Source organism: Taeniopygia guttata, chromosome 10 (genome assembly GCF_048771995.1).
Source record: "Taeniopygia guttata chromosome 10, bTaeGut7.mat, whole genome shotgun sequence".
NCBI classification, from domain to species: Eukaryota; Metazoa; Chordata; class Aves; order Passeriformes; family Estrildidae; genus Taeniopygia; species Taeniopygia guttata.
The window spans coordinates 1,295,534-1,322,520 of record NC_133035.1 but is presented as its reverse complement, the minus strand read 5'-3'; the positions used below and the strand labels follow the sequence as shown (position 1 = coordinate 1,322,520).

Below are 26,987 nucleotides of genomic sequence, written 5' to 3'. Positions count from 1 at the left end.
AGCAAGTAAACTTGACTTTAAAACTAAACTATTTCAGAATGAGTTTTTTTGTTGTTTTTTTTTTAAATTAGGTCACTTAAGTATTTTTGAAAAATAAAGGCTGAATTACAACATTCTGAACCTTTTCTGCAGTTGGAATTGAATATTCCCATGGCTGGCTGTGCAAGAGAAAGGCCAAGGACTTGAAGGGCATAGAAGATGGAACAATTTTGTTTTCCTTAATAGCTCTTCTCCCAGTCAGATTTGATACACAGCATGTGTGTACATTCAACACATATATATGAGTCTGTCTATATAGCTTTTCTAGTTCTGTCTTCTGTGCAGTATTAAGTATTTAATCAATCTGGGGACTTCAGTCTCAAAGACAATCAGCTGGCATTTTCTTTTTCTATATAATTCAAAGGTTATTGCTATATTTTTGCCTCTGTAACCCTTGAGAGAAGGGACAGGGGACACACATGCCACTGAGAACTCACTTCACTTCTAACAGGGTAAAATACCTTTGAAAATTCAAATGAGCAAAAGCCACTGTATAAACAGGGTAAGGATCAACATTTCCTCTCATAAATAAAGTTGACTAGAAAATGCATTTTTCAAATCAGTTTTGTGGGTTTGTGGCAGTTACAAACAGGCAGTTTTAGTGTACATAATGAGTAGGGAAATATAAGTGCTTGTGAAGTATGGAAATATGCAGAGTCTCGAAGACAAGAGGACAATCAATGTTAGTACAAATTTTGTCTGAGTTCCTATGGTTGTCTGACAATGCAGTTTTCTGATCAACTACCTTAAAAGATTAAATCTCGCATTTCTATTTCTTAACCACATAGCATGTAAAGTATGAAAAATTTATGTGTGTGTTACTGAAAGGTAAGTTTATAACTTCACTACAGAAGTTCTGAGAAGGGGAAAAACAAGAAACAGAAAGAAAAGTCACCTAATGCTTCCATTTGGGGTTAGGATGAGATCTGGGTTTCTTGGTCGTGGTGACATGTTATCTTAGTTATCTGGCTTTCCTTGGTTTCAGAAATGAGCTAAGGGAAGCTCTAGTTTCATCTGGAGAGAGATGACTTCCTCTTTTTTCTTCTCTGAGCTTTGCACTTAAAACCTGTTGGTGCATTACAGCAAATGAATATTTAGACTCTAACCATGTAAAAGATCAAAACATACACGTAACCTTACATGCTGTGAATGATCTCTCTTAATTTAGTAGAACTAAGGTTAATATGCAAAGGTTGAGACAGCTGAGTCTTTTTCATTTTAATCAGTTAATGCCTTAGAAACAGAGGCCCTTATAGGGCTTGTCCAGTGGCTTTCGTCAGGGGTTGGAGCTGCCAGCTGTTACAGGAGCACAAACAATTAATGAGGATAATTACTATGTTGATAATGTATATATCAATAAGATACTTCAGGACCATAAATACAGTATATATGGCAAAAAAACAAACCATATTTTGTATCTTGATAATTGATTGAAAGCAATTAAGGTACCATGTTCTACTGATTGTCCATTCATCACCTGAGCCAAGCCTGACTGGAAGCAGCCTGTGCCATGCACACGTACACCCCTCACTGCAGACACACTGCTGCAGCTCATGGATTTCAGGTCCAGTTACAATGGGCAAGAAGCAAATATCAGTCACCCAGCTGACAGGAGCTGACTTGTTATGCCATGCTAACTCAGCCATGTGCAAGCATTTGGTCAAATACTTTATGCATATTTCTTTATATCCCCTGATGTTATTATTTTTATCTTGTTCAAGCTTTACACAAAGCTGAGAGAACTTGCAATAAAATGATACAGGTAGACAAGTAACTGTAAAAAACTTTGCTGTGCATTTACCATATATCAGCTGCTGTTTTGATTAAAAACCAGAATTGTACTTTCCATTGGATCGTCTATGCAGAGAGATCCATGCCTGCATGTGTTGCTCTACAGTTGCTTACTAGCCAATTAAAACTGAAAACTGCCTTAAGACAATCTGCCAAGGTCAGTTCATCAAAAAAAAGTTCACTGCTCATGTTTAGGACTATACTGGAGATCCCATCAATAAAGTACATATTAAAAAAATATATACAGAATTTAGAAATTAAAGAATGATGTCTGTTCTGTTTATGCTTTCCCTCAGATTTGTAAGAGCAAGGCTAAGGAATCGCAGCAGTATTACCACAGCCTGTCTATCCGGCAGAGCCTGGCTATCAACTTCAACATCCAGCAGGACTGTGGCCATTTCCTTGCTGAAGTGCCAGTTCGCCTCCTGCCGTGGGAGGATGATGACGCGCCGGATGTGGAAGAAGAGCGGGAAGAAGAGGAGAAAGAGGCTGAGCAGAAGAGCAGAGACGCTGCTTCCAGCCCCGAGGCCTCCCGCAGGGACAGCCCCAGCAGGCAGGGCACCATCAGCAAGCCCCGCAGCCGCGTGGTGGTGATCACACGGGAGGTCCCGCAGCTCACGGTGGCCGACTTCGTGCGGGAGTCCGCGCCCCGCCACAGCAAGAGCCCCGACCTGTATGAGAGACAGGTCTGCCTGCTGCTCCTGCAGCTGTGCCTGGGCCTCGAGCACCTGAAGCCCTACCACATCACACACTGTGACCTGCGCTTGGAGAACCTGCTGTTGGTTCACTCCAGACCGGGAGGAAGCGCCCTGAGCCCCGAGGCCACAGAACCCAATCCCAACACTGCCTGCCCGGCCAGATTAATTGTGAGCAACTTCTCCCAGGCCAAGCAGAAGAGTCATATGGTGGATCCTGAGGTCCTGCGGGATCAGTCCCGCCTGGCTCCAGAAATCATCACTGCAACACAGTACAAGAAGTGTGATGAGTTCCAGACTGGCATCCTCATCTATGAAATGCTGCACTTACCCAACCCCTTTGATGAGAATCCAGAGCTGAAAGAGAAAGAATACACTTGTGCTGATCTGCCCAAGATACCTTGCCGTTCCCTCTACTCTCAAGGGCTTCAACAACTTGCCAGCTGCCTGCTGAATCCCAACCCTTCAGAGAGGATCTTGATATCAGAAGCCAAAGGAATCCTTCAGTGTTTGCTTTGGGGTCCACGTGAGGACTTGTTCCATGCTCTCAGTACATCTTCCAACCCCTCACGGAGAGATGCTATACTTCAGAACTGGCTCGATATTAAAAGGACGCTGCTGATGATCAAGTTTGCAGAGAAGTCCTTGGAGAGGGACTGTGGAATTATTCTGGAAGACTGGCTTTGTTGTCAGTATCTGGCTTTTGCCACTACAGACTCACTGCATCGCATTGTGAGACTCATGAAGCAGCACTAGTTGTAGAGCCTGTTGCTTTTTGTGAAGCATCCCCACCTCTGCCCCAGCCCTCACTCCAGCCTGCACTAGGGCTCACACTTTGTACAATTGTTACAAAACAGCCTAGACATTGAAGCCAGTGACTCTGAGCAAATAGGTTCTAATTGGAGAAATTGCATCCTGTACCAAGTATGACAGAAACTTTACTTTTTTGCCAGCCCTGCTAGGGATTGATCACATACATGACTGCATTTGGATCAGTATGTAACTTGATTCGTATCTGGCTGAAAAGGAGAGCAAGCTTTGATACCACTATTTCTACCACTGCAGTAAACCAATTGCCCTCCTCTTCTGGGTCATAATTTCCTACGTAGCATTGGTTAGTGAATAGCAGTGACCATAAGCAGAGATGGATTAGTGGTGAATGTGAGATTAATTATCCACCATGCCACAAAACAATCATTTGCTTTCACTCCACATACCACACATTTCCTCTCAGCTTAGTCAGTCCCCCACAAGCAGGCTGTGCTCCACTTTCCTTTGGTCTCAACCAAACAGGTTCTGATCTTTCTCTTACACTTTACACCACCTGTACTTTCCCCCCCAGATGCGGTTTTCCCACTGACCATGGCAAGTGTCAGTGAGCAGTAAACACCTGTGTTCAATCCTCTTCCCTCCTCCTCTGCCTCACTGCCTACCCATATCCTTTCTAACCATGGATCCATGATTTCGTCAATGCTGCCTTAATCACACCATTACCCTTAGCTTGAGACCTGTGCATTAAAAAGCAGAATATGCACATTTTATCTATCCTATTTCCTAGGCAACTTTCACCAGTCTGGACTGTTGATGTACTGTAGCCATAACTACATTTATACAAGAACAATACAACACATGGTGGACCATTGAAATTCCCCTTCCATTGCAAAAAGCGCTAAAGCTTGACTTGAAATGGGTGGGCCGTACATAACCTTCTCTGACAATCACTGCTATGAATCAGGGATGAAAATAAAAGCCACCTCTTCTGTTTTGTTTTGGTCTGCTCTTGTCACTTATGCCATACTGCAAAGTGAGACTGAAATTGGCTTTGCAGGTTTGTTGGCAGGAGATAAGAAATGTTTAGAGCTTGTCTGTAGCTAACAGGCAACATGGAGATACTTTTACTGTGGGCACAGTTCTCTGAAGGGGAAAAACAAGGGGGCAAAAACACTTGTTTCATTATTGAGGGAGCTGTTTAGTTTGGCAGCCACAATGAACAGCATCATGATCCACACTTCCTGCAGAAGTGCTTGGCTGCTGATCTCTTGCCTGTTGTAACCAGTGTTTTCTAATGTTGCTATAGACAACACCCTAAAAATGGAATGTTGTCAGAAGAGCTCAAAAGCATCACAGACAGAGCTTTGGACTAGAGCAGGAAACAGTGAGGATTGAACAGTCAGAATTTTTAAAACCTCAACTTGAAGGAGCTTTTTTACTTTTAGAGGCCACTGCTGACTTCCTTCTGTGCCCTAACAGCCATTTCCCATGGAACCTCTGTACAGACAATGTCTTTGCTCATATTGGTAGGCTAGGAGTTGTTTCCGAATTTACTCTGAAGAATGGATCTGGATGCAGAGGGAAAAGCGATCCTGAATACTCTGACCTGGGTGATGGAAAGCAGACAGCCATAGTTATGAGCCTGTGCTTCTCTCCTATGGATCTATGTGCAATTCTTGTATTATTTTTTAAAGCTGTACATTACAGTGTTCACTTTACACACCAGCCTTTACCCGATGCTAGATCTGCAGCCCCTTCCTTTACTTTCCTGGCACATAAATGCACAGATATCCATGTGTTCTTTTTATGGATTGATGTTCCATTTTAATTGTTGAAACTGTGAGGAATCAATTCACTTCAGCCTTGAAACAAATAGCCACTTTATACAACATATGCATTCTTGGACCACATGCATGGAAACTGAACAGTCCTGCAGGCTTAAAGTCAGCAAGAGTAGCTCTGGATCCACGCCATACATCGAGGGTTGACGTGTCTGTGGTGTTCCTCTGGCATCTCTCAGAGCTCAGCTGAATGGCGTGTGGAAGCCTACATTGATTGTGCCGTAGTATAGACTGTCTTCGTTACCTTTCTAAAGATTTTTTTGAAACTTCTGATTATTCTTTTGTTTGATTCACCTGTATCAGTGAAGGATCAGGCAAGGATAAGGGTAATATATTTTAATGTGATATATATGTTTTTCTTTCTCTTTTTGGCAAGAAGGTTAGGATGGTGGCATTGATGCAGAAAAACAGGACAGTGCATTAAAAGCCCAAGTGCAATGTATGTAGTTGAAGTATTTCCTCTACATCAGGAAAGAAAGTTTCTGCACTACTGCTGAGCAGCTTGTAGAAGAACCTTTACAAAGAATCTCCTGTTCAGTGCAGCCCTGCTTTGTCTGGACCCAGGAGGGCAATGCTCCCATAGTTCACATACACCAAGCATGGCAAGTCACTTGTGTACTACCTACTAGCTATTAGTGACAGTGTGCTGAGCTGCCAGTGGGGCTTCTCGCTCTCCGTGGTCTGGTTTTGTGTTTGTTCTGTGGTGTGTGTGTGCACCTGACTTTCCAGCTAGCTCACATAGGCATAGGAGTAACTCTTGGACCACTTGGCATTGCAGTGGGGCGATCCCTTGAAGCCTCTGGGTGTTCCCATGTTTAGGGACGCGTGTTCCCACTGTCACTTTGATGTCAACACGCACATGCAAAGTTGGATTCTGAATGTTGTACAACTGTACATATTAATGCAGCTGGTCCAACGCCTTTGTATCTCTAGCTATCTAACTTCAGTTTGTATCTTTTGTGAGGAACCAATACTCATTTTAGCTCTGCAGTATAATCAAGCATGGATAGATGTTCACTACCAACCTCTTTCTTGTGCAGCACTGGGTAAACTTTAGCAATTTGTAATGTTGTGTGGTTTTTTCCTTTAAAAAGAAAGAATGGCCAAGGTAATTGAACCTGATCTGGCCTGAGTTCTTCCTTGAGGAGCTTGAGGCTGACTTTGCCGATCTGCCCATAACTGATGATTGCAACTGTGTTTGTGGTGGTTCTCCATCCTGGCACCAGACTGTGCCACCTAAGTACACAAGAATGTATGCATTAAACTGATTGTAAACAAATCCTAAGAATGCTACAGCATAATTGCTAAGCAAAAGGAAAAAAACCCGCTCTGTTTGTAACAGGATCCTGTGTATGGCAGGAACAAAACCCCTGGCTGTGCATGTTAGAACATACTTGAATATGTGCACAGATCTTGAATTTTTTTTTTTTTTTTAGCAATGTCGCACTTTCAGTTGAGCTCAAGAAATGGGAAGAGCTGCAAATCTAAGATAACAGTATTGACTGTAAATATATATTTTTCTATTAATAAAAGCTGTCATTCAAATATTTTTAACATAAACTCTAAAGATTTTTCCAGTGCAAACTAATTTCTGGAAAAATCAAATGCTTATTTGAAGAAATATGATGAATGGTTTCTGATCCTTTTAGAGCCATGCAAACCCTCTCTAATATTACAGAGAGAGCACAGTGATTGGATTCACAATGTTTAGTGCCTTTCAAAAACCTGAAATGTAGCTGGTCAGTTGGTGGAAATCTTATTATTTTCATAACAGCCCTAGAAATAATACTGCCCATGTAAAGATGCAAAGGACTTTACAAAATTAAATGCTGTACTTTGTACGATACTGGGTTGATCTATTCCATAAGATTTGTGTGAATGGGTTCCTCTAAGTTGCTTGTAGTACAGCATAAACCTGAAGTAACAAAACTGGGCTTTCAAATTTGGGATCTGGAACGGGGAGCATACCAGTGGATACCAAGTCCGTTGTTCCAGCCTGACCAGGCATCAGGAGAAGCCTCTTGCTGCGACAATCTGCTGCAGACTCGGTGCTGGTCTGGGGGCAGCGGGAGGGGGACGAGCTGCTCCTGCGGGAGGGGTGGAGGTGCTGCACACCCAGCCCTGGGCCGGGGTGGGAAACGCGAGCCTCTGTTCAAACAGCAGTGCTACAAGAACTGCTCCTGACATGATATGGAAAGTGGGTTAGTTTTGTATTTCTTAAATGGGAATTACTTATTACTATTATCTGTAAAACCTCAGATCTGATCCAGTCAATATGCAAAACCAGGTGAGTGTAAAGAGACTCTACTGGTAAAAGCTTGCCTACAAATTTTTAGGAATGAGGGAATCCAGAATTTTCTTCTGGAGCCCCTGAAATGTCCAAATACAGTATTCAGTATTCAAACTGATGAAATCAGTAACTCCAGCCAGGATACCATGTTGCTGCCCCACAGAGAAGAGTGCAGGTAGCATTTACAAAAATATCCCACCTTAAATCTTTTATGCTCCACACATCCTATCCACAAAGTATGAATGGATCATCTTGACATGTTAATACAAGAGAATTCCTATATATTGTAGAGAAAAAAAATATTATTTAAATTAAATATGTGTGTTAGGGTTCAGCTACCTGCAGAATTTATTCAGCAGCTTCATACTGTAGATCCTTAATTTTAACATGTATTTGCTGCTGAAATAAAATGTATCTGTTTCTGAATTCTTGTGCTGAGATTCCCATCTAAATTAATTTCTTTTGTTTGTAATAACAAATCCTTATGTAAATATAAAATAAATTATCCTGGTTTTATTTAAATCAGTTTTAAGTTTTCTGAGGGATACAATAGAAACTGAGTCAGACCTTTTAATGCACTTTCTTTTCCCCCTTTCTCTGAATTGACTGTTTCTCAATACAAACAGTACTTAACTGCATGACTAGACCATCAATTGTACTCTGATTTTGCAGAGGTGGTGTTGGTTCTGCTAAAACTCCTGTAAGACCTGGAGCACAATCAAAGCCCATCAGCCAGTACAGAGAAAGATGTGATTGTGATTTAGTTATGCAGTAAGATAACATCAAAGAAGTTAAGAACAGAATTTTAAATACCTCTATAAAAATACACCTGTGGAAATATTCTGTAAACAATCATGTGGATTTCAAAGACTTCAAGTGAAGAATACACAAAAAATACTTTTCAGAACACTGGGGAGAAATTTCATAAGGGCACCCTCAACTCCAAAAGGAGAAAGCCTTTTTCCCTGCTGTGTTGCAGAGAATTTCTGGTAGACATTTGTCTGGATTTTCTTACTCACCTGGATGCAGTATTAGAAGGATGGTGATTTTGAGTAGGTGTAGAATGTAATTTAAATAACTTCCTGTAAGTCTCCTTGCATTGGTGCTCCACTCAGCATTTACCTGGAAACCACAGAATGCTTTCGGATCAAGCAGAGTTGCCAGTGAGAAATGAAATACTCAACTTACCTGTACATAAGCATTTTACCACTCTGCAGAATTTGAGAATTTGGTTTTTACTTCAGACTATAAAGATTTTTTTTCCCATAAATTTAAGGGGAAGATTTCAGGGATTTAGAAGAGGTTGGAGGTTTTTTTTTATATGGAAGAAATATTTGTTCATAAATACATATATACATACATATATATATATGAGTGCATGTGGGCATGTTTTAATATATATGTATGTATATGAATTTTTTATCCCAAAAGTATTCTTTGCCCCTTTTTGCTTGAAAAAATATATATATTATATATTGTATATATAATATATATTTTAAGAGTGTGTAAATTTTGATATAGTAATTTCATAAATAACACCTCTTCAAAAATGACTCAAAACTTCTGTTTCCTTGTCCTTTGGATTGTTGGTATTAGAAGGTTTTGCCGTTGAAATCCTTGGGTTTTTTCTTTTGAAATTTAATTATGCTGAGCATTTAAGAATATGTTCTTGTTTTTAATAAAAGGGGAAAATTTATTTTTAAATTGGGGATTCCAAAATCAGTGAACTTTTATAAATGGGATTTCTTTAAATGCCTTGAATAAGGGAATTTCTTTTAATTCTTTTTTCAGTTCCATTCTTGTGGGTAATTTGTATTTGGAATTTCTGGTTGCATTGCTTTATCTGGTGCTTCATATTGATATTTACACATTTTTATATAAGTAAGTATATAAACTTCAAGCCTTCCTTTGTGATCAGGGGCAGTTACACTCTGGTTTGCTGTGGTACTTTGCTGTGTACTCCGTGGCATTCATGTTACTGTGTAAATAAACTAGTTTTATTACACTCAAAATCAAACTTGTGGTTGCCTAATTTTTCTCCCTTCCTAGGTAATAGACAAAAATGTGTCTTTCTGAGGCAAATGCATGTGGCCAGTGCAGCAGAGGATTTTATTGCACCAGCAGCTGGGTTTGCAGCAGCAGTGCAGGTGTGGCAGTGCCCACTTGGGTGAGGAGCTGCCGGTGCTCCGGACACTGCCCCACCTCCCACCTCTGGCACAGCCTCACCATGGCTGGCACTATTTCAGCTCCATCTGGACAAGTGGCAGCAATAGCCCGAAAATAAACTGGCCACCAGTGGCTGCTGCTGATTGAACCAGTGTCTTGTAAGGCCTACTTGGAGAGAAGTGACTTGGCACATTCATGACAACAGCCACACTGGGGACAACCCTTGGCATGTAAGGAGCTGAGCCAAGGTTAGAAATTTCCCTAGAGTGGACAGGGTTTAAATGACCTGCTGTGAAGGAATAAAATTACTCTTAAGTCAAATTTTTACATGCAGGGACAAAGCAGGAGGATGCCTCCAAGGCAGTCGTGTGCAGTGGAATTCATTGCGTCTCATCTGTTACCTTGAAGCATCCGACCTGATGGCGGGTCTGTGGGAAACAGATGGGATAATGTGCATCTTCCACAGTCGTGCAGACACACTTGAGTGGCACTGAGATCAAACAGCTCAATTTTGTACCCACATTTGACAGGCAGCAATGGTAGCGGCAGATACTGATTTATTAGTGTGGAACAGATGACACCATATATGTCGGAGCAGCACCGTGCCTCTGCATGACAATCAAACTGCTCACAAACTCTTGAAAGAAAAATAAAACCCAAAAAACCAGCCTGCAGGCTCTATTCTCCCCACAGTCACAGTGGTTTTGTAGGATTTGTAGGACGTAGGATTTTCCAGGATGGTTTGGGTGGATACAGACGAGAGATCTCTGCTGAATGCTCTTGGAGGATAAGGTTTATTTGGGATTGAGAGAGGCCCTGCCTCGAGCTGCCAGACACAGCACGTGGCCAGGCCTGAGGTGATGGGGTGGGAGAGACAAAGGGAAGAACAGGGACTCCAGGAGGGGGAATCCAGGAGGAGGGAGGAAGATCCAAGAGGGGAGGGGAAGATCCAAGAGGGCGTCTGGCCCTTTGGAGGCCCCTTACCAGGGGGCTTCAAGGTGGGCTGGAACAGGACTTGGGTCAATGGGGTTACAGGCACTTGATGTTTCAGGGGAGGGTTACAGGTGTGGGGTGAACTATACATTCTTGGGGGTGAGATGGAACAGTCCCTTTGACTTTTGGACCCCTCTGTAGGTAAGGTTATTGTCCAGCCAGTAGGAGGGATTGTTTTCATCCTGACTGTACTATTGTGGTTCTTCTGCTAGACAGTCATATTTATCTATCCTTCCCAACAGTTTTGTACAGGGATGTCATCGTTTCAACGATCAGAGTTAGTTGAAGTGTAACTACTACCTGCCCTTCACATTTATTCCTTAGACACTGTATGAATGCCTTTCAAAAACAGTTTAAGCTATTGTCCTCATCCTTTTGAAAGTACAAAGCTAGCTGACTCCAAAGGTGTCACACATAAATCCACAACAAGTTTAACAGCCTGACAGATACTTTGGCTTTGCCAGAGTAATCCCTGTTCACTTCAACAAAGTGCCATGGACTTCAGCTAAACAGAGTTCGATTATGCCATTTATGTCAGTGGCAATCATCACTCTGCAGGGAAAAGATATGCAGAAATAGACTGAACCCTTGTCAAGACATGATAATTATACTAGTTTAACTAAAACCTGTTTGAAATTAATTTAGTTCTGTTAGTGCAAACTCTCTTGTGGGTGTCCTTAAGCAGTTGCAGTCTGGCGTTCTCATTTCAGCTTTTGCCAGACATGAACACAAGTGGAACAGATGCCTGGTTTCAGTTGATGCAAAAATGTCTGTATCAGATTTTTCCCCAGCTCAGAAACTCACCCAATAGTAGAGCTATGGCAAACCTTTCCTTTGTGGAAAGCCTCCCTGCATCACTTGAGCTCTGCAGGCTGCTGCTTTTGCCCATTAATGAGCTCCTGTGGTGCCCCACAGGAATCCCACCATCCTCTTTACCCAGAGGTGCTTTTAACCAGGCTCAGTGGAAGCAGTTCCCAAGGCAAACTGCTCTGCAGAGAGAGGCTGCAGTTTCAATTCTGAGCTAAGAAGCTCTGTGGAGAAGGATACGCAGTAAAAGTGTTGTGCCCTCAAATCTGCTGCACTTGGTGCTGCTGCTGCTGCTGCTGTCTCAGGAGGCAGCACTAGAGCCTGGTGGTTAGCCCACCCCAATGGAAGATGGGGCAGGATCCTTGCCATCAGTTCAGTGCTTCCAGAGGAGCAAAAAGTCATCACTGTCTGGCAAACAGATGCCAGGGGAGTCACTGGGAAAGCAGTTCAGAGGCTCTGAAGCTGATCTGCTTGTGTAAAATCACAGAACAGGTAATAGCCACCAAAGGTGCATTTTCTATTACATCTCCTGTTCTCACCCTTTGTTTTGTTGTTATTAGAGTGTTATTTTTGTTACATTGCAGCTGGCAGACTCAGGACATGCATAGAAGGAAGCACTGGGAGGAACGGGCAATAATTTAAGGTAAAATCACAAAACCCTATTTCTTATCCTCTGAAAAGAGAAGGATCAGGAATAGGGAGGTTTCTTGCTCAGGTCTTTACCCGTCTGCTCCTGTCGGTAGCAGGGGTACCAGCAGAGCCACAGAAAGCTCCTTTCTCCGCTGCTGCCTGATGTTTTACAGGTGCTGGGAGGAGCCCATGCTCCCCTGCACAGCACAGCGAGGCAGGACAGCCCCAGGGACAGAACTTGGCAGTGTGCAGTGGGGCCGAGGGGCACTTACACATCTCATGTCAGATGCCAAGTTTTGCCTGATTTCACTGGAGTCTTAATGGTCCAGATAAACTGCAGTGAACAGCAGATTACCCTTAAAAAACCATGAAATCCCTGCAATGTATATACAAGAAGCGAGCTATTAACTTTGTACCTCTCCAAAGTGCAGAAGGACATAAATGTTCTTGTAAAGAAAATGAAGAATTAAATCAAGGTAATAAAATTCTCCTGGTTGCTACATGGGCACTAAATTTGAATCAAGTTACTGTTGGAAATGGGCCAGTACTCTGCCCATGTACACCACTGCAACCGTCAAAAGAAGAGGAACGTCCCATAACCTGTGAGCCAGTCATGCAGCTTCTCTTGGCCAGGGAAGAAAGTCTCCTTTGAAACTTCTTTCCATTTACATTACTGGGAAAAAAAGTTTTATGCTCTACTATATTAGTCCTTCATCTTACGTATTGTGTTCATACAGGAGTTATTGCTAAAGCTGCAATCACAGGACACCAGGTGTGCTTCAGCTTCAAACAAGAAAGTCAGAAGAGGTTGTCAGATACTACATGACAATGTTTTAATGGCATTAGTTACAAATGTTTAAACCATCCAGACACAGAGCTTCACCACCCCTGGTCCTTTTGCAGCAGTGAACTGTTCATTTCCCTGTGGCATGAAGCATTTCTCCCTGTACCTTGAAGCCTCAACATCTTCTTCCATAGAAACTGCAGCACACGGTCCTGATCTTTTCCATAAGTGAGATCTTTTTTGTTGTAAGTTTTAGAGGTGATTCGGCTCAGGCTGAGGGGCTAGGAGTAAGGGTGTCAGCATTCTGTAGAAATGGCAGAACGTATTTCATCTACAGCCCATCAGCAACCTATTTGCTTGTGCTGGGCATACAATGTCCATGCCTAGAGTCATGACTTGAAATTCTGGATGTTCACATAAAAATATTTTGTTTACTTTTTTTTTAGGAATTAGTCTGTGTTCATCCAACTCAACATTCCCTTTGGTGTTTTTGTCTGTTTTTTTCCAAATAATTCAAATCCATCTGGAGTCTTTTACAATTTTCTGCAATTTATGCTAATCTTGAACAGATTTCACTTTGTGATTAATTATTTCTTCCTGCAAATCTGCAACTGGAAACATTGAGCTAAGACTAGTTCTTAGGCACATTTGTCTGTCTTCCCTAAAGAATCTGTACTTGTTACATTGGTTCTGTTCTGTCACAATAAAAAGGGTTTTCTTTTTCTTCACTCACCAGAAGTACAATAAAAATACAGTGTGAGTTTTGTGCTGATCCTAAAGCACTTTACAAGAAGAAATTAATTGCTATGCTACAGATCCAGGAACTGGTGAACAGCATGGCAAAGGAGTGTATAAAAAAGACACAGCAAGCCATTTGGGGGCAATAGTATGCAGGAATCCAGGGCCTATTCAACTAAACCATCTCCTACAGTATTTCTGTTTGCATCCTTTTCACCACTGATTCACAACTATCCATCATCACTTGATAGCCTCCTTCAATTAAATCTATTGCAGTATGATTTTTATAGACTTACCAATTTGTTTTGTCGATTTTAATAACAGTTGCTCGAACACAAAAGTAGCAAGATTACAGTCCCAGAAGAAAGGGGTTCAAAGCTATAGCACTGGAGTACCAGGTGAAGCTGCTCCACCAGCAGCTCCAGTACACATCTAGACTGAGAGTAGTGTCCTGTGTCACTTCACCATCCTCTTCTGTCTCCCAGGGAGGTGTCAATACCTCTGGTTTGCAGGAGACAACTCTGCTTTGGAGCAGCTTTCCCGCTTGGACCAGCCTAATTCCCAGCCTTTCTTACAAAAACGACATTGGGAATGAGCCTCATTAACACAAAGAGAAGTCCAGTGGTCAACTGCCTTGGCACCCTCAGAAATGGGAGCACCAGTCACTGCATTTCTTAACTCCCAAATCTGCTGTGTTACTATGCTGATGACTTCAAGCAGTCGCTTCAAAGGCCCTTGTGTGATGAGCACATCCAGTTCTTATCACTTCCAGAGGTCCCTTCTGAGATGGCATGACACCTTTCATCACCCATCAGTGTAAAATACACTGAACAGAGCCCCAGTGAACTTGGGCAGAGAGTCACAGCACATTGGAAAATGTCAGTTCACCATATAAATCTCCCTTTTGCTATTGGGTAACTTGCAAACAGCAAATTGTCAAGGCTCTTTCTTCTGCTGTAGCCAAAAGGTGTCTCTGAAACAGCTTGGGATCCCTCGTGCTGTGCTGGGTACCCTTCCAATACTGCTGCACTAGAAAAATGCCATCTGCTGAGCAGAACACCATGGGCCCCACTGAGGCATCAGGAGCAGGGAGAGGGCGGGCAGGTAGGAAATAACAGTGCAAGTCTCCTTGAGAACTACTGGCATGCTAGAAGGGCTGTCATTACAGCAGTATTGCCAATTTGACAGGAAAAGATAGTGGACACAAACTGCCTGCTTCAGATGCAGAGCCAAGATGGTGTTTGTAAGAAAACGAGAGCTGCAGCACTGTCCCCTCAAAGGAAGTCCCTGTCAGCATCTGTCAAGCACTGCAAGACTGGCAGTCCTGCCGCTGGCAGCTCTCATCTCCAGAGAGCTGGGGACCTTGTGACAATCAGAACTGGCCAGGTGACTGGTGACTTCCCCACCAGCTGCTCTGGAGCAACTGCAGAGCTGCTCCACACTGCTCTGTGTACAGCCTGGATTGGGCTGTGCATCACAAGTTTTCATCACAAGTAGCCAGACTACACCGGCTTTCCCAACATCTCTCCTATAAAAAGGCTTCTGGGCAGGCAAATGGTGCCTACCTACACTGAGAAAGAGAGGGTTACAAATGGTGTAGCCAGAGTTCAGTGGAGCTGTGCCTGCCTAATAACTCTAAGCATCTAACCTCCAAATCCCATTAGTAAGTTTAAATAAGTCTAAGGGGGAAAGATGTCAGATTTACAAAAGACCTGACTCTGGAGTAGTCTCCCTGCTGGGCTGAGCCTGTCGCCCATGGCTGACACCACTGACTGTGCATCTTAGAGGCTTGTACCAATAACAATCACCAGCAAAAATAACTTTTCCATAATACTTTCTTTAATGTTGCATGCCTTTGTATGGCTCTCTTCTCTTATCCCTCTTCCTCTTTTTATTTTTTTCTCCTTTGATTGTTTTCCAAATTTTCCCTGTTAGTTATTAACTACATGCCAACTCACTGTGTATTTAGTAATCAGATTATCTGCTAATACCTGCCTAAAGCAGTCACCATTCATTAAAAGAAAGAGTGGTCATTATGTTATTTTTAATATGAATTATTTAGGTCCTGAGGCTGAGATTGAATTAAAGGAGAGATCAAATTAATAAGGGATTGAATTAAATTTGAAACGTCTGACTGCAATATTTCCTATATCTCCAAACTGCCAGAAGAAGACAGTGGTATGACTGTGAATTTATGTTATTTCATGAAAAAGTATGAACAGCTTGTTTTAACTGCATCTGAGAAGTGTGCCTTCCCATGGATATAGCTGGATAAGTGCTCAAAATCCGCAGCAATTTTGAAAGAGGATATAATGCAAAATATTTAATCAGAACATGAGCCACAAAATCTCTGCTAATTTCTTGTTTCACACAATGTAGACCAGATTTCTGGGCACTCTGTTCACCTACTGCCTCCCCCACAGACACGGGTGCACACCACCCCTGAAAGCAAAGCTCTAGGCCACCCTTTGGCTGCAGCAAATTTAATACATTGCTTCAGTTATTAAGATTGCTTTTGAATCATTTTATCTTTTCCACCCTGCCCAAAGTGTCATAATGTGGGATATGATATGAAAGCACTTCGCTAGCTTCTAATTTGGATATATTTATTAGTTCTAAATAGCACAGGGAATGAAGATTTCAAGCTTGCTCTCTACAGGGAGTGATCAGTGGGCTCAGGACATTCTCTGAACTGAACTGAGCTCCTCAGTTTTAAAAGTGGTCTTTCTAATCCTGCTTCTTATCCTACTAATCATCAACAATCCCATTGCTATTCCTGCCCTGAGTCTGACTTCATCACAGCAGTACTGGTGTTGCCCTGCATTTCAGTCACTTAAGTGAGAATCTAAACTGCTTGTGAGAAATGCTTTAAGTGACTTGATTGATTGTTTATCTCCCAACCATAAGTGCTAATTACAGAGCTGACAAGATTGCTTTGTCTTTATTGCCATACTTCCACATAGAAATATAGAAAATTAAATTTTTATGATTTCAGTCAGTTCCCTTCATACTTTGATCCAGTGAGTGCAGAGGACAGATTATTCCTTCCAATGTGAGAGACTGCTTCACAGAAGCAGTAAGCCAATCAAGAGAAAAATCTTGGCAGATTTTGCAAGTTGTGACCTAATTCTATCCTTCACTGCATTTCCTACTCTCTCCAAAACATCCAAAGTTCAAAACAGCTGCCCTTGTACAGAACAGTTCTTTTCTCTACCGAAATAGGTCGCTTTCAGAATAAAGGCTGTAACTGCACATGACCCTCTCAAACACAATCCAGAGTGCTTCCCCAAGCCATGCAGGGCTGGGCTCTGGGATGCTTCACATCTCTAGAAAAGGCCTTCCTTGTGGGAAATGCAGCTGTGTTTTACATCCAAGACAGAATGGCTTTTCCCTGCTGATTTTAAAAATCAATTGCAATTACAGTCAGAATAAATGCCCATGCTCAGTGTGCAGATCCCCGGATTCCAGAGTCAGAGAATCCCCCGGCCTGTGGCAAATCCCTGCACAAGAAGGCTCCATTTAGGATGGAGACGTGCATTTTGCAAAGTCTGAGTGTAAATTAAGCAAGCTCCACGGCAGGCCACAGAGCTGTGCTGGCTCAGGACAGCTGAGCCCTGCTTGTGGCGTGCAAAGGAAAGATAGGAAAGGAGCAGCTGTAACATGTTCTTCTGTGGGTGCTGTTTATCAAATGGTGAAACAGCATGACCACGAGCCTCAGAACATCTAAACTGTTTGGTGACAACTATAAAAATTCAGAAGTTAGAAGCTGCTCATAAAAAGGCAGCAGATCCCTGGCAAAGCTGCCATGTGGTGGGACCCACAGCTGAAGTACCGAGGTTCAGTGGCTGGACACCCTGCAGCCATTTGCCTCATAAATCCACACAAGTCCAGCACGGTCAGGACAGGCCTTATAAGTGTGTTTCAGAGGGACTGTTATTACAGCTGGAAATTTCCAAATCCAGTGTTTTGCTTCTCTTTTCACTCTGTTATATTGTTGGGGTTTTTTTAATCTAACTGAATCAATAACAGTAGCGTAGCATGTTCTTCCTATTGCATATATATATAAATAAAATTTAAAGGCCTAAACTAATGTGTGCCATGTCTTTCACTACAAAGAAGTTCCCAAGGGATTAAGCCAACAAAAAATTAAAATATGAGCTTTCAAATGATGAAATATGTATATCTTCAGTGGTTTACAGAGCTACTGGCTTCTGTATTTACAATAGGGTTCACCCTTATATTAAATCTCAGTATAAAGCTATATTTTAACATTCAGCAAGTCCTGTACCCTTCCAAAATATCCCCACAGCCTCCTTGCAGGCTTCACAGTCATACAAGTTCATCAGAAAGCAAAGGTGTTTGGTTGCTGTGGGGAGGAGATTTGAAGCAATGCAGTACCACTGTCAAATGTGTGATCTCTGACCCTCAACCTTCCCTTCCTGCTCAGTCACAGACACCTGTCTGCTCCAGCAGAACAGGGCATCAGCTAAACTCCTGGCCCTTCTCCTTCTCACATACAACACTGACTGGTGCTGTAACCAGCCCACTCTGCTAAATTATAAGAAACTGCTCTCTAAGGAATTAAGAAAGTTGCCACATGAAAAAAAAAGAGCCTTAGTAGCACATTTCATTTCTGAAGTATTTATGTGATTACTGCTGGAGGAAGCCCTTCATATGCTGTATCCAGACTGTTCTTTTTGCTAAGTCCATGGGCTGAAAAAAAGGAGATATATTTTTTCAGTGGTAAAGTGATTCAGAAATCCACAGGTGCTGAGGTGATTTTCTGAGATATGTGGGATATGGAGGATTATGGGTTGAAACATGACATTCAAGGCAATTACCTTGAGTTTAAGATTAAATAGAACTGTACTGAAACCTACAGTACTATGGTATAATGCAGTGGAGAATTAAGCTTCAAATCTTTATACTTACTCTATGCTCTATGCTTACAGGAAAAATAAAACCTCTTGAAGTCCAACTGTTTCTGTAACAAGACTGCTCAACATCCATGTATCCACAAGTAGCTAAGGCACCTAAGAATGATGCTTACAACTGGATCATCCAGTTCACTGGTTTTGTGGAAATAAACAGCAACAACCACCACCCTCCACCACTCAGCCCACAGCCAAATGGCCAGGCAGACACGTTTCTCCTGGGTTTGTTCTGTAGCAGTGACTGGCATTCCCAGGACGCTGTGACAGAGAGGACAGACTGGAACAGTGGCAGCAGCAGTGAGAGGCACAGAGTGAGTGGATGTCTCAGGCAGGCAGGAAGAGGGGCAGCCAAGAGAGGCTGGCTGCCAGGCAGACACCTCTGTGCTTGCTGCCTGCTCCCGAGCCCTGTGCCCGGAGCCCTGCTGGGCAGAAGGAAAGCCTGTCTCTGGAAAGGCGAGAGCACCAGCACACAAACCCTCCTGCTCCCTGCACAACAACAGCGACAGCAGCCAGGGCCTGGGCACAGGCATGAAAGCACATTTGTGAGGATGTTGTATCTGGCAGGGAGGACACAAGGAGCAGCTCTGCTCCTGGGGAACATCGACTGCCCCACTGTCTGCGATGTGGCAAGGTATGTAAATCCCTGCCTTGGGATCCTCCTGTGCACGAGTCACCAGATGGTGCTCTACATACAGACTTGAAAGTTCTTTATCTTAATGTGGGAACTTCTATGGCCTCTGAGGAAATAACTATGTTATTTTTGTGAAGTCTTTCCTTTAAAGTTTAATTTGCATCTTAATCTTTTCATCTCAAATAGTTTTTTGGGGTTTTTTTTTTGTTAAGCTGTTTATTCAGAACAGCTTTGGTGCTGTGATTTTTGAGACAGAATTCACAGGCATGAGATTTCCATCCAGGTCTGCTGAAAATATGGGAGTAAAATACAAGCTGCAATAAGAAAATATTTAGTCATATAATGTTTACATTACTTATTTTGCCTGCAATGGAAAATAAATTTACAGAATCTTCTGCATCACAGTGGATATGACATCACAGAAGCAGCACCATGTAAGAAAAGAAATCTGAGGATGTGGTGAGGATTAAATAGTAGGTAGAAGGCTTTTCAGATTAAAATAGCTACATCATCATAGTAGAACATTCTTATCTTCTAGAAATATAATGTAAAGTGTATCCAAACCCTACTCATCTTCCCTCTGAAATCCTACACCCATCCTGCTTCAACTAATAGTTTTAAGACAATTAACAGAAATACTGAGAATATGGATGCCTCTTTTCTTTTTCATCACCTCTTAAAAGAGGATTTATCTCATTAAAGTATCTATTAGGAGTCACGAGCACTACGACGCTGAAGATAAGGAAAACAGCAATTTATTAGAGCACGCATTTGATTTTCTCCGTGAAATGTTGGGAACCTCCCAGGAGATGGCAGCAAATGGCACTCCGGGGGTAGGAGCCTCGGGGCGAGCCTGCGAGATGCTCAAACCAGCGCCCGATTCCCAATTACACGGGGCTTATCTTCTACCCAGCACGAACTCAACTCATTAGTTTTGTTCTTTGCCGAGCAGAAGAGAGAACAAAGCCACATGAGACTTTCACAATGTTGCACTCAATCGGTGTGTAACGTTGTAAAAACATAGTAGCACTTTAAAGTAACTTGTCATTTTCATAAAATTTATAATTACTCGAATCATTTATTTACCTCCATGAATGCTATTAAAAATAGTTTCACGGGGAGTACAATTTGTTATGAAATGAAGGTCAATCTCATTAGATCAGTGTAGCAGGGATCCTAATAACATCCTGGCAGAAACGAGGTATCTCATTACAGACGCTGTATTTTGTTTGAAATATTAGGTCGTCATTAACTGAGCACTAAAATACACATAACATTGGATGACATAAATTATCCCCCTGAAAAACTGCCACACAGTTTTTACCACAGAGGTGGTAAAACAACGATGAGGGTACAGCACAAAGCTTAACATTTTCTATCTTTTCTAGCTGGATTCACCTACTTAATATCAGTTTGGTTTGCTGCTGCTTCTGAGTACTGAGCCACAGTTGGGTTGCTAGAATTATACAGAGAGCTGGTTTCAGAGTATGACACTGCAAACTTCAATCAGTAAGAAAGATGTTTGATTTTCCTTGTAACAGTTGAATAAGCCATCATCCAGGAAATGTCAAAATTTAAAAGGAAAAAAAATTTTAAACGAGAGAGTCCAGAAGTAAACATTGCTTTTAGAAATACAAGAGGAGTTACTTTCCCTATAATTATCTTTACCCATTTGGAAAGTACCAATTGGTTTTTCTGTGCCTTTCATTCTACTGGAATCACAGCTGAAGGTATGGATGTGTTTAAATGCTTCTCTGGAGCTGTATCACAACACTTGGCACCTGGCAGGACCGTGCTGAGCATCTGCTCCATGCCAGTCATCAGCACCCAGAAAGGTATCGCAGATATCCATGGGAGGGAGCTCAGCAGTCACAGGAGCCTCACACCTCCATGGATCAACTGAAGGCTCCTAACACACCTGTGATACACAGCAGCAGCCTCAGGAAGCTCAACAGTCACGGGAGCCCTGCTTTCCAGAGGCTTCACCCCTCCATGGATCAACTGAAGGCTCCTAACACACCTGTGAGGCACAGCAGCAGCCTCAGGAAACTGCAAGAAAAGCAGAAAAAAAGGTTATGCTGATTTCCTAGCACCATGAGGTGCATGGAAAGGGTCTCCATCCATGGAGTGTATCCTGTAACAGCAACACCCTCTTTCCTTTCAGCAGAACAGGTTTAACTATGGGCACTCTGCAGAGGTTGTGGTTAGAAGGTGTGTACAAACACACACACTCAACCTGGAGCAGCTCACAGCAGCTACAGATGGCACTGAGACAACACTTTGGTAATGCTGTTTTGGAGAAGCAAAGGCAGCCCTGCTGGTTTGTGACTATAGCTTGGGTTTTTTTAAATTCACAACTGGAAGTTGGGATAAAAAAAAAAAAAAAGATCAAATTTCCAGATTAAAAAAATGCTAGTTAAAAGAATGAAATATTTTAGTTATATTTTCAGCTGCAGATTATGTAATGAACTCAGAGAGTGCTTAGAATCTGAGGACATCTTACAGACACACCATGTCCCTGTACCCCCCAAGCCATGTCCCCAGGGTGTGCCACTACATCACCAAAATGAAGTCCTACCCATCAAGTAACAGGGACACAAGGACAGGCATGTTGGATGGCAAGCCCATCCTGCAGTGTTTTCACAGGAAACCTATTTTTTTTTTTTTTACTTTCTGCCTGTCACTGACTTACTATATTTACATCAGCTTTAAAATTTTCTTTTTCATATTTTCTTTAAAGTTTTCTTTGTGAAACACTTTCTTAGTAGGTAAAACACAAACATAAATAGCTACAGTGAGAGAATTGTGAATTGCTTGAAGAAGGTGCTGCAGAAGGGAAAGGCAATACAGGAATACAGGGCATGTACAAAAACAGGCACAGCACTGTCCAAAGAGCACAAAAGCTTATAGAAAATGACCTTAACCGCTGAATTTTGAACAAAAAAACCAGCAAACAAACAGTAAATGGTGATCAGGTAAGGTGAAACACTTTAGGTTCTTGGAGGGTGAAGTCTCAAGAGCTTTTCTGCTGAAAGCAAATCAAAGTCCACACCTGCCCACTGTTCATTTCTGTCTATGCATGGCCCTGGGAGATAGGCTGGTGCACTTTCTCCTGAGCACCATCCGGTGTACAGACTGGATAAAAATTCAGGTGAAAAATACAACCTTCTTTTGCCCGAGTTATTTTTTCCCCTACTCTGCTGCCTCCACTTGGTCTCCATGGTTACACAAATATTTCTAGTGGTACCTTTGCTACTGTCATGCAAAGAAGGGTTAGGCAGAAGGAGAAGCCAGCAGAGGGCTGCTGAAGCTGACACTGCTGCAGGAAGGGAAATCTCATCACAGGATGCTCTGAGATTTCACAAGGCTTTCCTTCCCAGCAGGTCTGGTTAACAAAGTCCCACCCCAGTGCCCTCTTCAGTGCCCTCACTGTGTGTGGATAGAACAGTGTCACCCTCTCGTCACTGGAGAGGATGTAGGGCAGTGCAGACAGGAGGGATTTGGCCCTGCTGCCATGGGAAAAGCCATGGAACACAGAGGCCGTTTTCCAGGATACAGATCCTGAAAACTGAGCTGACGGGAGCTGGCAGAGAACTCATGCAGAAAATGTAATGATGGGGGAGCGAAGAGGGAGAAGGTGCTATTTGTAGCTTGGTGTAAAAGACACCAAAGAACAGAATGGGCAGTGCCATGATTTCTCACTTTTTCTTACAGCATAAAATGGATCAACTCCATGGATTCAGCTCCTCTCCAGCATGAGAGTGGACTTGGAGGCCAATCTACACCTATTTCTTAATAAAAACAATGCTAATGTACCTCCAGGGAAACTGCCCATGCCAGTGACATGTTTCTAAACAGAACTTCCCATCTTTTGTTTTTTGAACTATTAAATATCCTTTGAATCTATATGCAGAATTGTTTCAGAGTTTGTCTAACATCAGACTTTTAGCTCCAAATTGGTTTTTTGTGGTGCTTCTCAAATCTGAAAGGTTTCTCTCCAGCATGCCAACCCTTAGCATGATAAAATGACTGCTATCAAATATAGAAATATATATAGAAAAGATTAGAGCACACAAACATCCTTTATGTATTTGAACAAAGATATATTATTATATCAGCTCATGAAAGCTGTATTTAAATGCAATGTATATAGGTTTTTATTACTAAAACTTATATTTCATGTAGGTTAAGTCAGATGAAATAAATATAAAGAAAAGATAATGAACTAATATCAACCTATTTTTCCCCTTCCTCAGTCATGAAGAGTGCTCCTCATTCGTTTTGCATCCCTTCATTGCCAATAAAATAGACCTTGTTTCCAACATTTGACCATTACCAAGAAGTCCGCAGTGCTCAAGCCCATCAAAAAGTGAAGAAATGCGCAGACTCCTATGAGATCATTTACTCCCAGTGAAGAGCAATTATGGATTGCAAGTCATGGTTGGCAGTCCTGGGAACCACAAAACCAGATGGGTGGGATCGAAGTGGTAAGAGATCTCTTCTGCTCCAGAGCAATGAAAGACTGGATTTCACCACTGCTGCCCTCCCTACTTTACACTGACAGTCCCATATCCCCCCTCTATCACCAGTTTATAATACTGTCATAGGGTGCTCTGATTTTCTAAGTGTACTTTAAAACACTGAAAATATTGACTGGGAGAATGTTTTTTAGGTAATCAGTCATTTTTACTATGCATCCTTCAGTGTTCATGGACCTTTCCAGGCTATTACACACTTCAAAGAAGCTTATGATTACCTCCTCAGGAGCTGGAGAAAAAGAATGAGATTATTCTCTACTACCTAATTCATTCAAATGGAGTTAACTAATCTTTATAACATTTGCTAAATTGTTTGTCCCAAAAGCAAGAACACACTTTTACTTTTGTAATGCATGCCTGCAAATGAAAATTACTTCTGCTGTGGAATTTTCTACAGGCCTTGCTAGATGACAGTCCAGACTCAACTGCACCGATGCAAAGTGCACTGTGTCCACAGAATTTAACTCCTGGTGTTTAAAAATTCTGAGAGTTGAATTGGGCATAATTAATCTGGAGGTCAAATTACATCATTATATTTTCTTGCACATTTGTCTCTGCTTTTCTGAGGCTGCAAAACAGCTTCTGCAGCCTCTGACCTTAACCAGGCAGCCAGCCAACCTGCCCAGTGTGTGCCACTGAGAGCCAGAGACTGAGTCTTGGTGAGGTCACACAAGAGTATCTTGCTAACACCCCTCCTGCACTTGAGACCTTTGGGCCATTCTTGCCCTGCACCCTTCCCAGCCTTTGATCCTCTCCCTCTCTCAGAGGCTGTGGAAGTGCAGGATATTCTCGTACTCATTTCTGGTACATCTTTCTGAAAATCCTGCTATGATGACAGTCACAAGTGGTGAAATGCTGAATAAACATTCTCTGAGGAATTTTAAAGAGGTTTAAACTGTATTAAAAACGAAAGCATATTTTGGCAGTCAAGCTACCTGTCCACATCAAGAAAGGGGGAGATCTAAGCAACAAAGCTGTGCTGGAGACAGTTCAATCCAACTCAGTTAAGCCAGATACTGAAACTGCAGCCAGTGTTCAGTGCTTGTTACAACCTGCTTTCCAGCAAGCCTTGCTGCCTGCTCTCCTGGGAATTGCCTTTCCCCACCTCGCTTCAGCAAGCCATCCACCCTTCTCCTCTCTGCAGGGAGCTAGAATTCCCTGCCTACATTCCCATGTAAGGAGGAGGGACAATTTCTGATGGCATCTTACTATTCATCCCATTTCCCCCCTAAATGTCACTTGGCTGGTGTGCCACGCTTGGCATGAGATGCCAGCACAGGCCCACACCTTATCCCACACAGAGTCTGTGGCTTTGAAATCACAGACTGATGATACCCAAAAATTTTGCATGTGTTCTCCAAAGAACCAAGAGTATTTCCCTGCACAGGAGCCTGCAAAGAACCCACCCTGGCACCCACCAGCAGCCAGCCCTCTATGCATGAGAGCAGCAAGGCAGTACTGCAAAGAAGAATGCCAGGCACTGTTGTATTTATGTGTTTTTCAGGAGCCATGCTTAGAGGAACACTTGGCATTTATCTTTCAGGCAGTGTGAGTCCAGACCACACAAACCCTGTGCCAACTGAAGGCATTGCAGTCTCCCCCCTCCTCCTCTCTCCCTGGTGTTCCCAGCGTGCAGACACCTGGAACCCCACCACAGCCCCTTGGCTCCCCTCCAAGCACCAAGTCCTGGCCCTTCCTGCCAGCTCTCAATGTCAAATGCAAAAAACAAACCTTAATAGTCTCTATTGAACACCAGCTCCTAGGAATCAATAAAAATTTATGTGATATATATCTATCTAATCTGTCTTTCTCTACCTGTGAAGGCAGAGGGAATTAATACAGAAAATCAGATAAGATTGTTAATTTCAACGTTGAAATTGTATAACAGCATTGTACTACAATCTTTATGTGAGTTTTTAAATATCATTGATCCTTTCCCTATCAAATTCCTCTTTAAAAGGCTTTATTCTATCAACTTTTAATGGCTTTTTTTGATAGTATCGTCTATCTAGGCTTTTAAAAATACCATATGTCACAGGATTGTAATATAAAGCACATATAAACAGCACATAAAAAGCAGAAATTACAAGACAATCACACCCTAAAAGTCATAAATTCAGTGCAAAACCTCATTAATTGTGCAGCCAACTTTAAGCATATCTTCTGGGTATATAAACTAACTTTTAGTGTAAGAAAATGGTCTGATAACACTTGCGAGATTGGGAAGTTTCATCCATGAACATATAAGGACTTGAAATGAAAGCTGAAAAAAGACTTAGTGTCTCCATGGTATTCAGAACTGGGTCTGGATATAACTTCCCAAACTGTAGGAGGAAAAAGAACTAACTTTGCTACCATGGAAACAGAGCAGTGCAGTATAACTGATTGTTACTTGTCTGCCTTTACAAGACCCATTGCTAAAATGTTAAGGCCTTCAATAACACGGGTAGTTTTGTTTCCACCTGAGAAGTTAACCTTCAGGAAAGGACCAAGAACAAAGTCACCAAACAAGAGGGAGCAGCCCAGGAATGACAGGCATTCCTAGGAAAAGCAGGGGATTAGACAGAGAGGAAGATGGAGAAGGAAGATATCCTGGTGCATGAAGGAAGAGGGGAGGAAGGGTTTGGTTTGATTAGCAAGACAGAAAAAAAAGGCCCTTAAAATGAAGGACTGGATCCTGGCCGTGCTAAAATAAACTTTGTGTATAAATTGGGCAGCAAATCCTGGATTGGTGTTACCGCTTCTAGAAACCATGCACGTCTTTAATTCCTTATCTTACTTTTCCTTTGCTCTTCGCTGGAAAATGCCGCCCTCTTTGGATGCATCCAAAACACCCAAGAATTACCACCGCCTGCATTTTCCTGAGTTTCTGAGGTTCTGCAACATAAACCACAGACTGACTTTACTGGGAGCATTCCTCCTCCACACTAGCCAAAGGCACGGGCTGTAAGAGGCTGGGTGTGCTCCCCTCACGGAACACCGGCTCTCCCCGCCCGCCGCTCCGCTCTCCTGGTGCGGGCACAGCCCCGCCATCAAACCTCCCCTCAGGGCCAAGCGGCGCCTTATTTCCCTCCGGAGCCGACGGCCTCTAGAGGATGTGAGAGCTTTACGGTGCAGCTTTTTGAAGGGGCATGTGAACGTTCAGAGTTCGTCGGCACCTGTTTTAGGAGTGTGAGGTAGTCGGAAAATTATCGCTTCAGGTGCTGACCGAGAAGCGGAAGTTGTGCTTGTTATACTCTGCGGCCTGGGTTCCGAGGCTCGAGGGCAGCGCTGCCCTCCCCATCACACTAAAGCGCCACCGGGGCCGCCCGGGCGCGGCGCCCCCTGAGGGCGGGAGCG

General features: G+C 42.6%; 1 protein-coding gene and 1 long non-coding RNA gene across 3 annotated transcripts in view; both read left to right on the top strand.

The window, feature by feature from the left end:
* Positions 1-9,444, top strand: part of PEAK1 (pseudopodium enriched atypical kinase 1) — a 35,589-nt gene extending 26,145 nt beyond the window's left edge. For both annotated transcript variants that reach the window (XM_072934174.1, XM_072934173.1), the window contains one exon: positions 2,127-9,444. In XM_072934174.1, coding sequence (XP_072790275.1) covers positions 2,127-3,281 — 1,155 coding nt within the window. In that variant the 3' untranslated portion in view covers positions 3,282-9,444. The remainder of the gene's footprint in view (positions 1-2,126) is intronic.
* A 9,117-nt stretch (positions 9,445-18,561) lies between these two features.
* Positions 18,562-24,193, top strand: LOC115496724 (uncharacterized). The gene is made up of 2 exons (XR_012057649.1): positions 18,562-19,110; positions 23,367-24,193. It is a non-coding gene; the product is annotated as an uncharacterized lncRNA (long non-coding RNA).
* Positions 24,194-26,987: the final 2,794 nt, after the last annotated feature.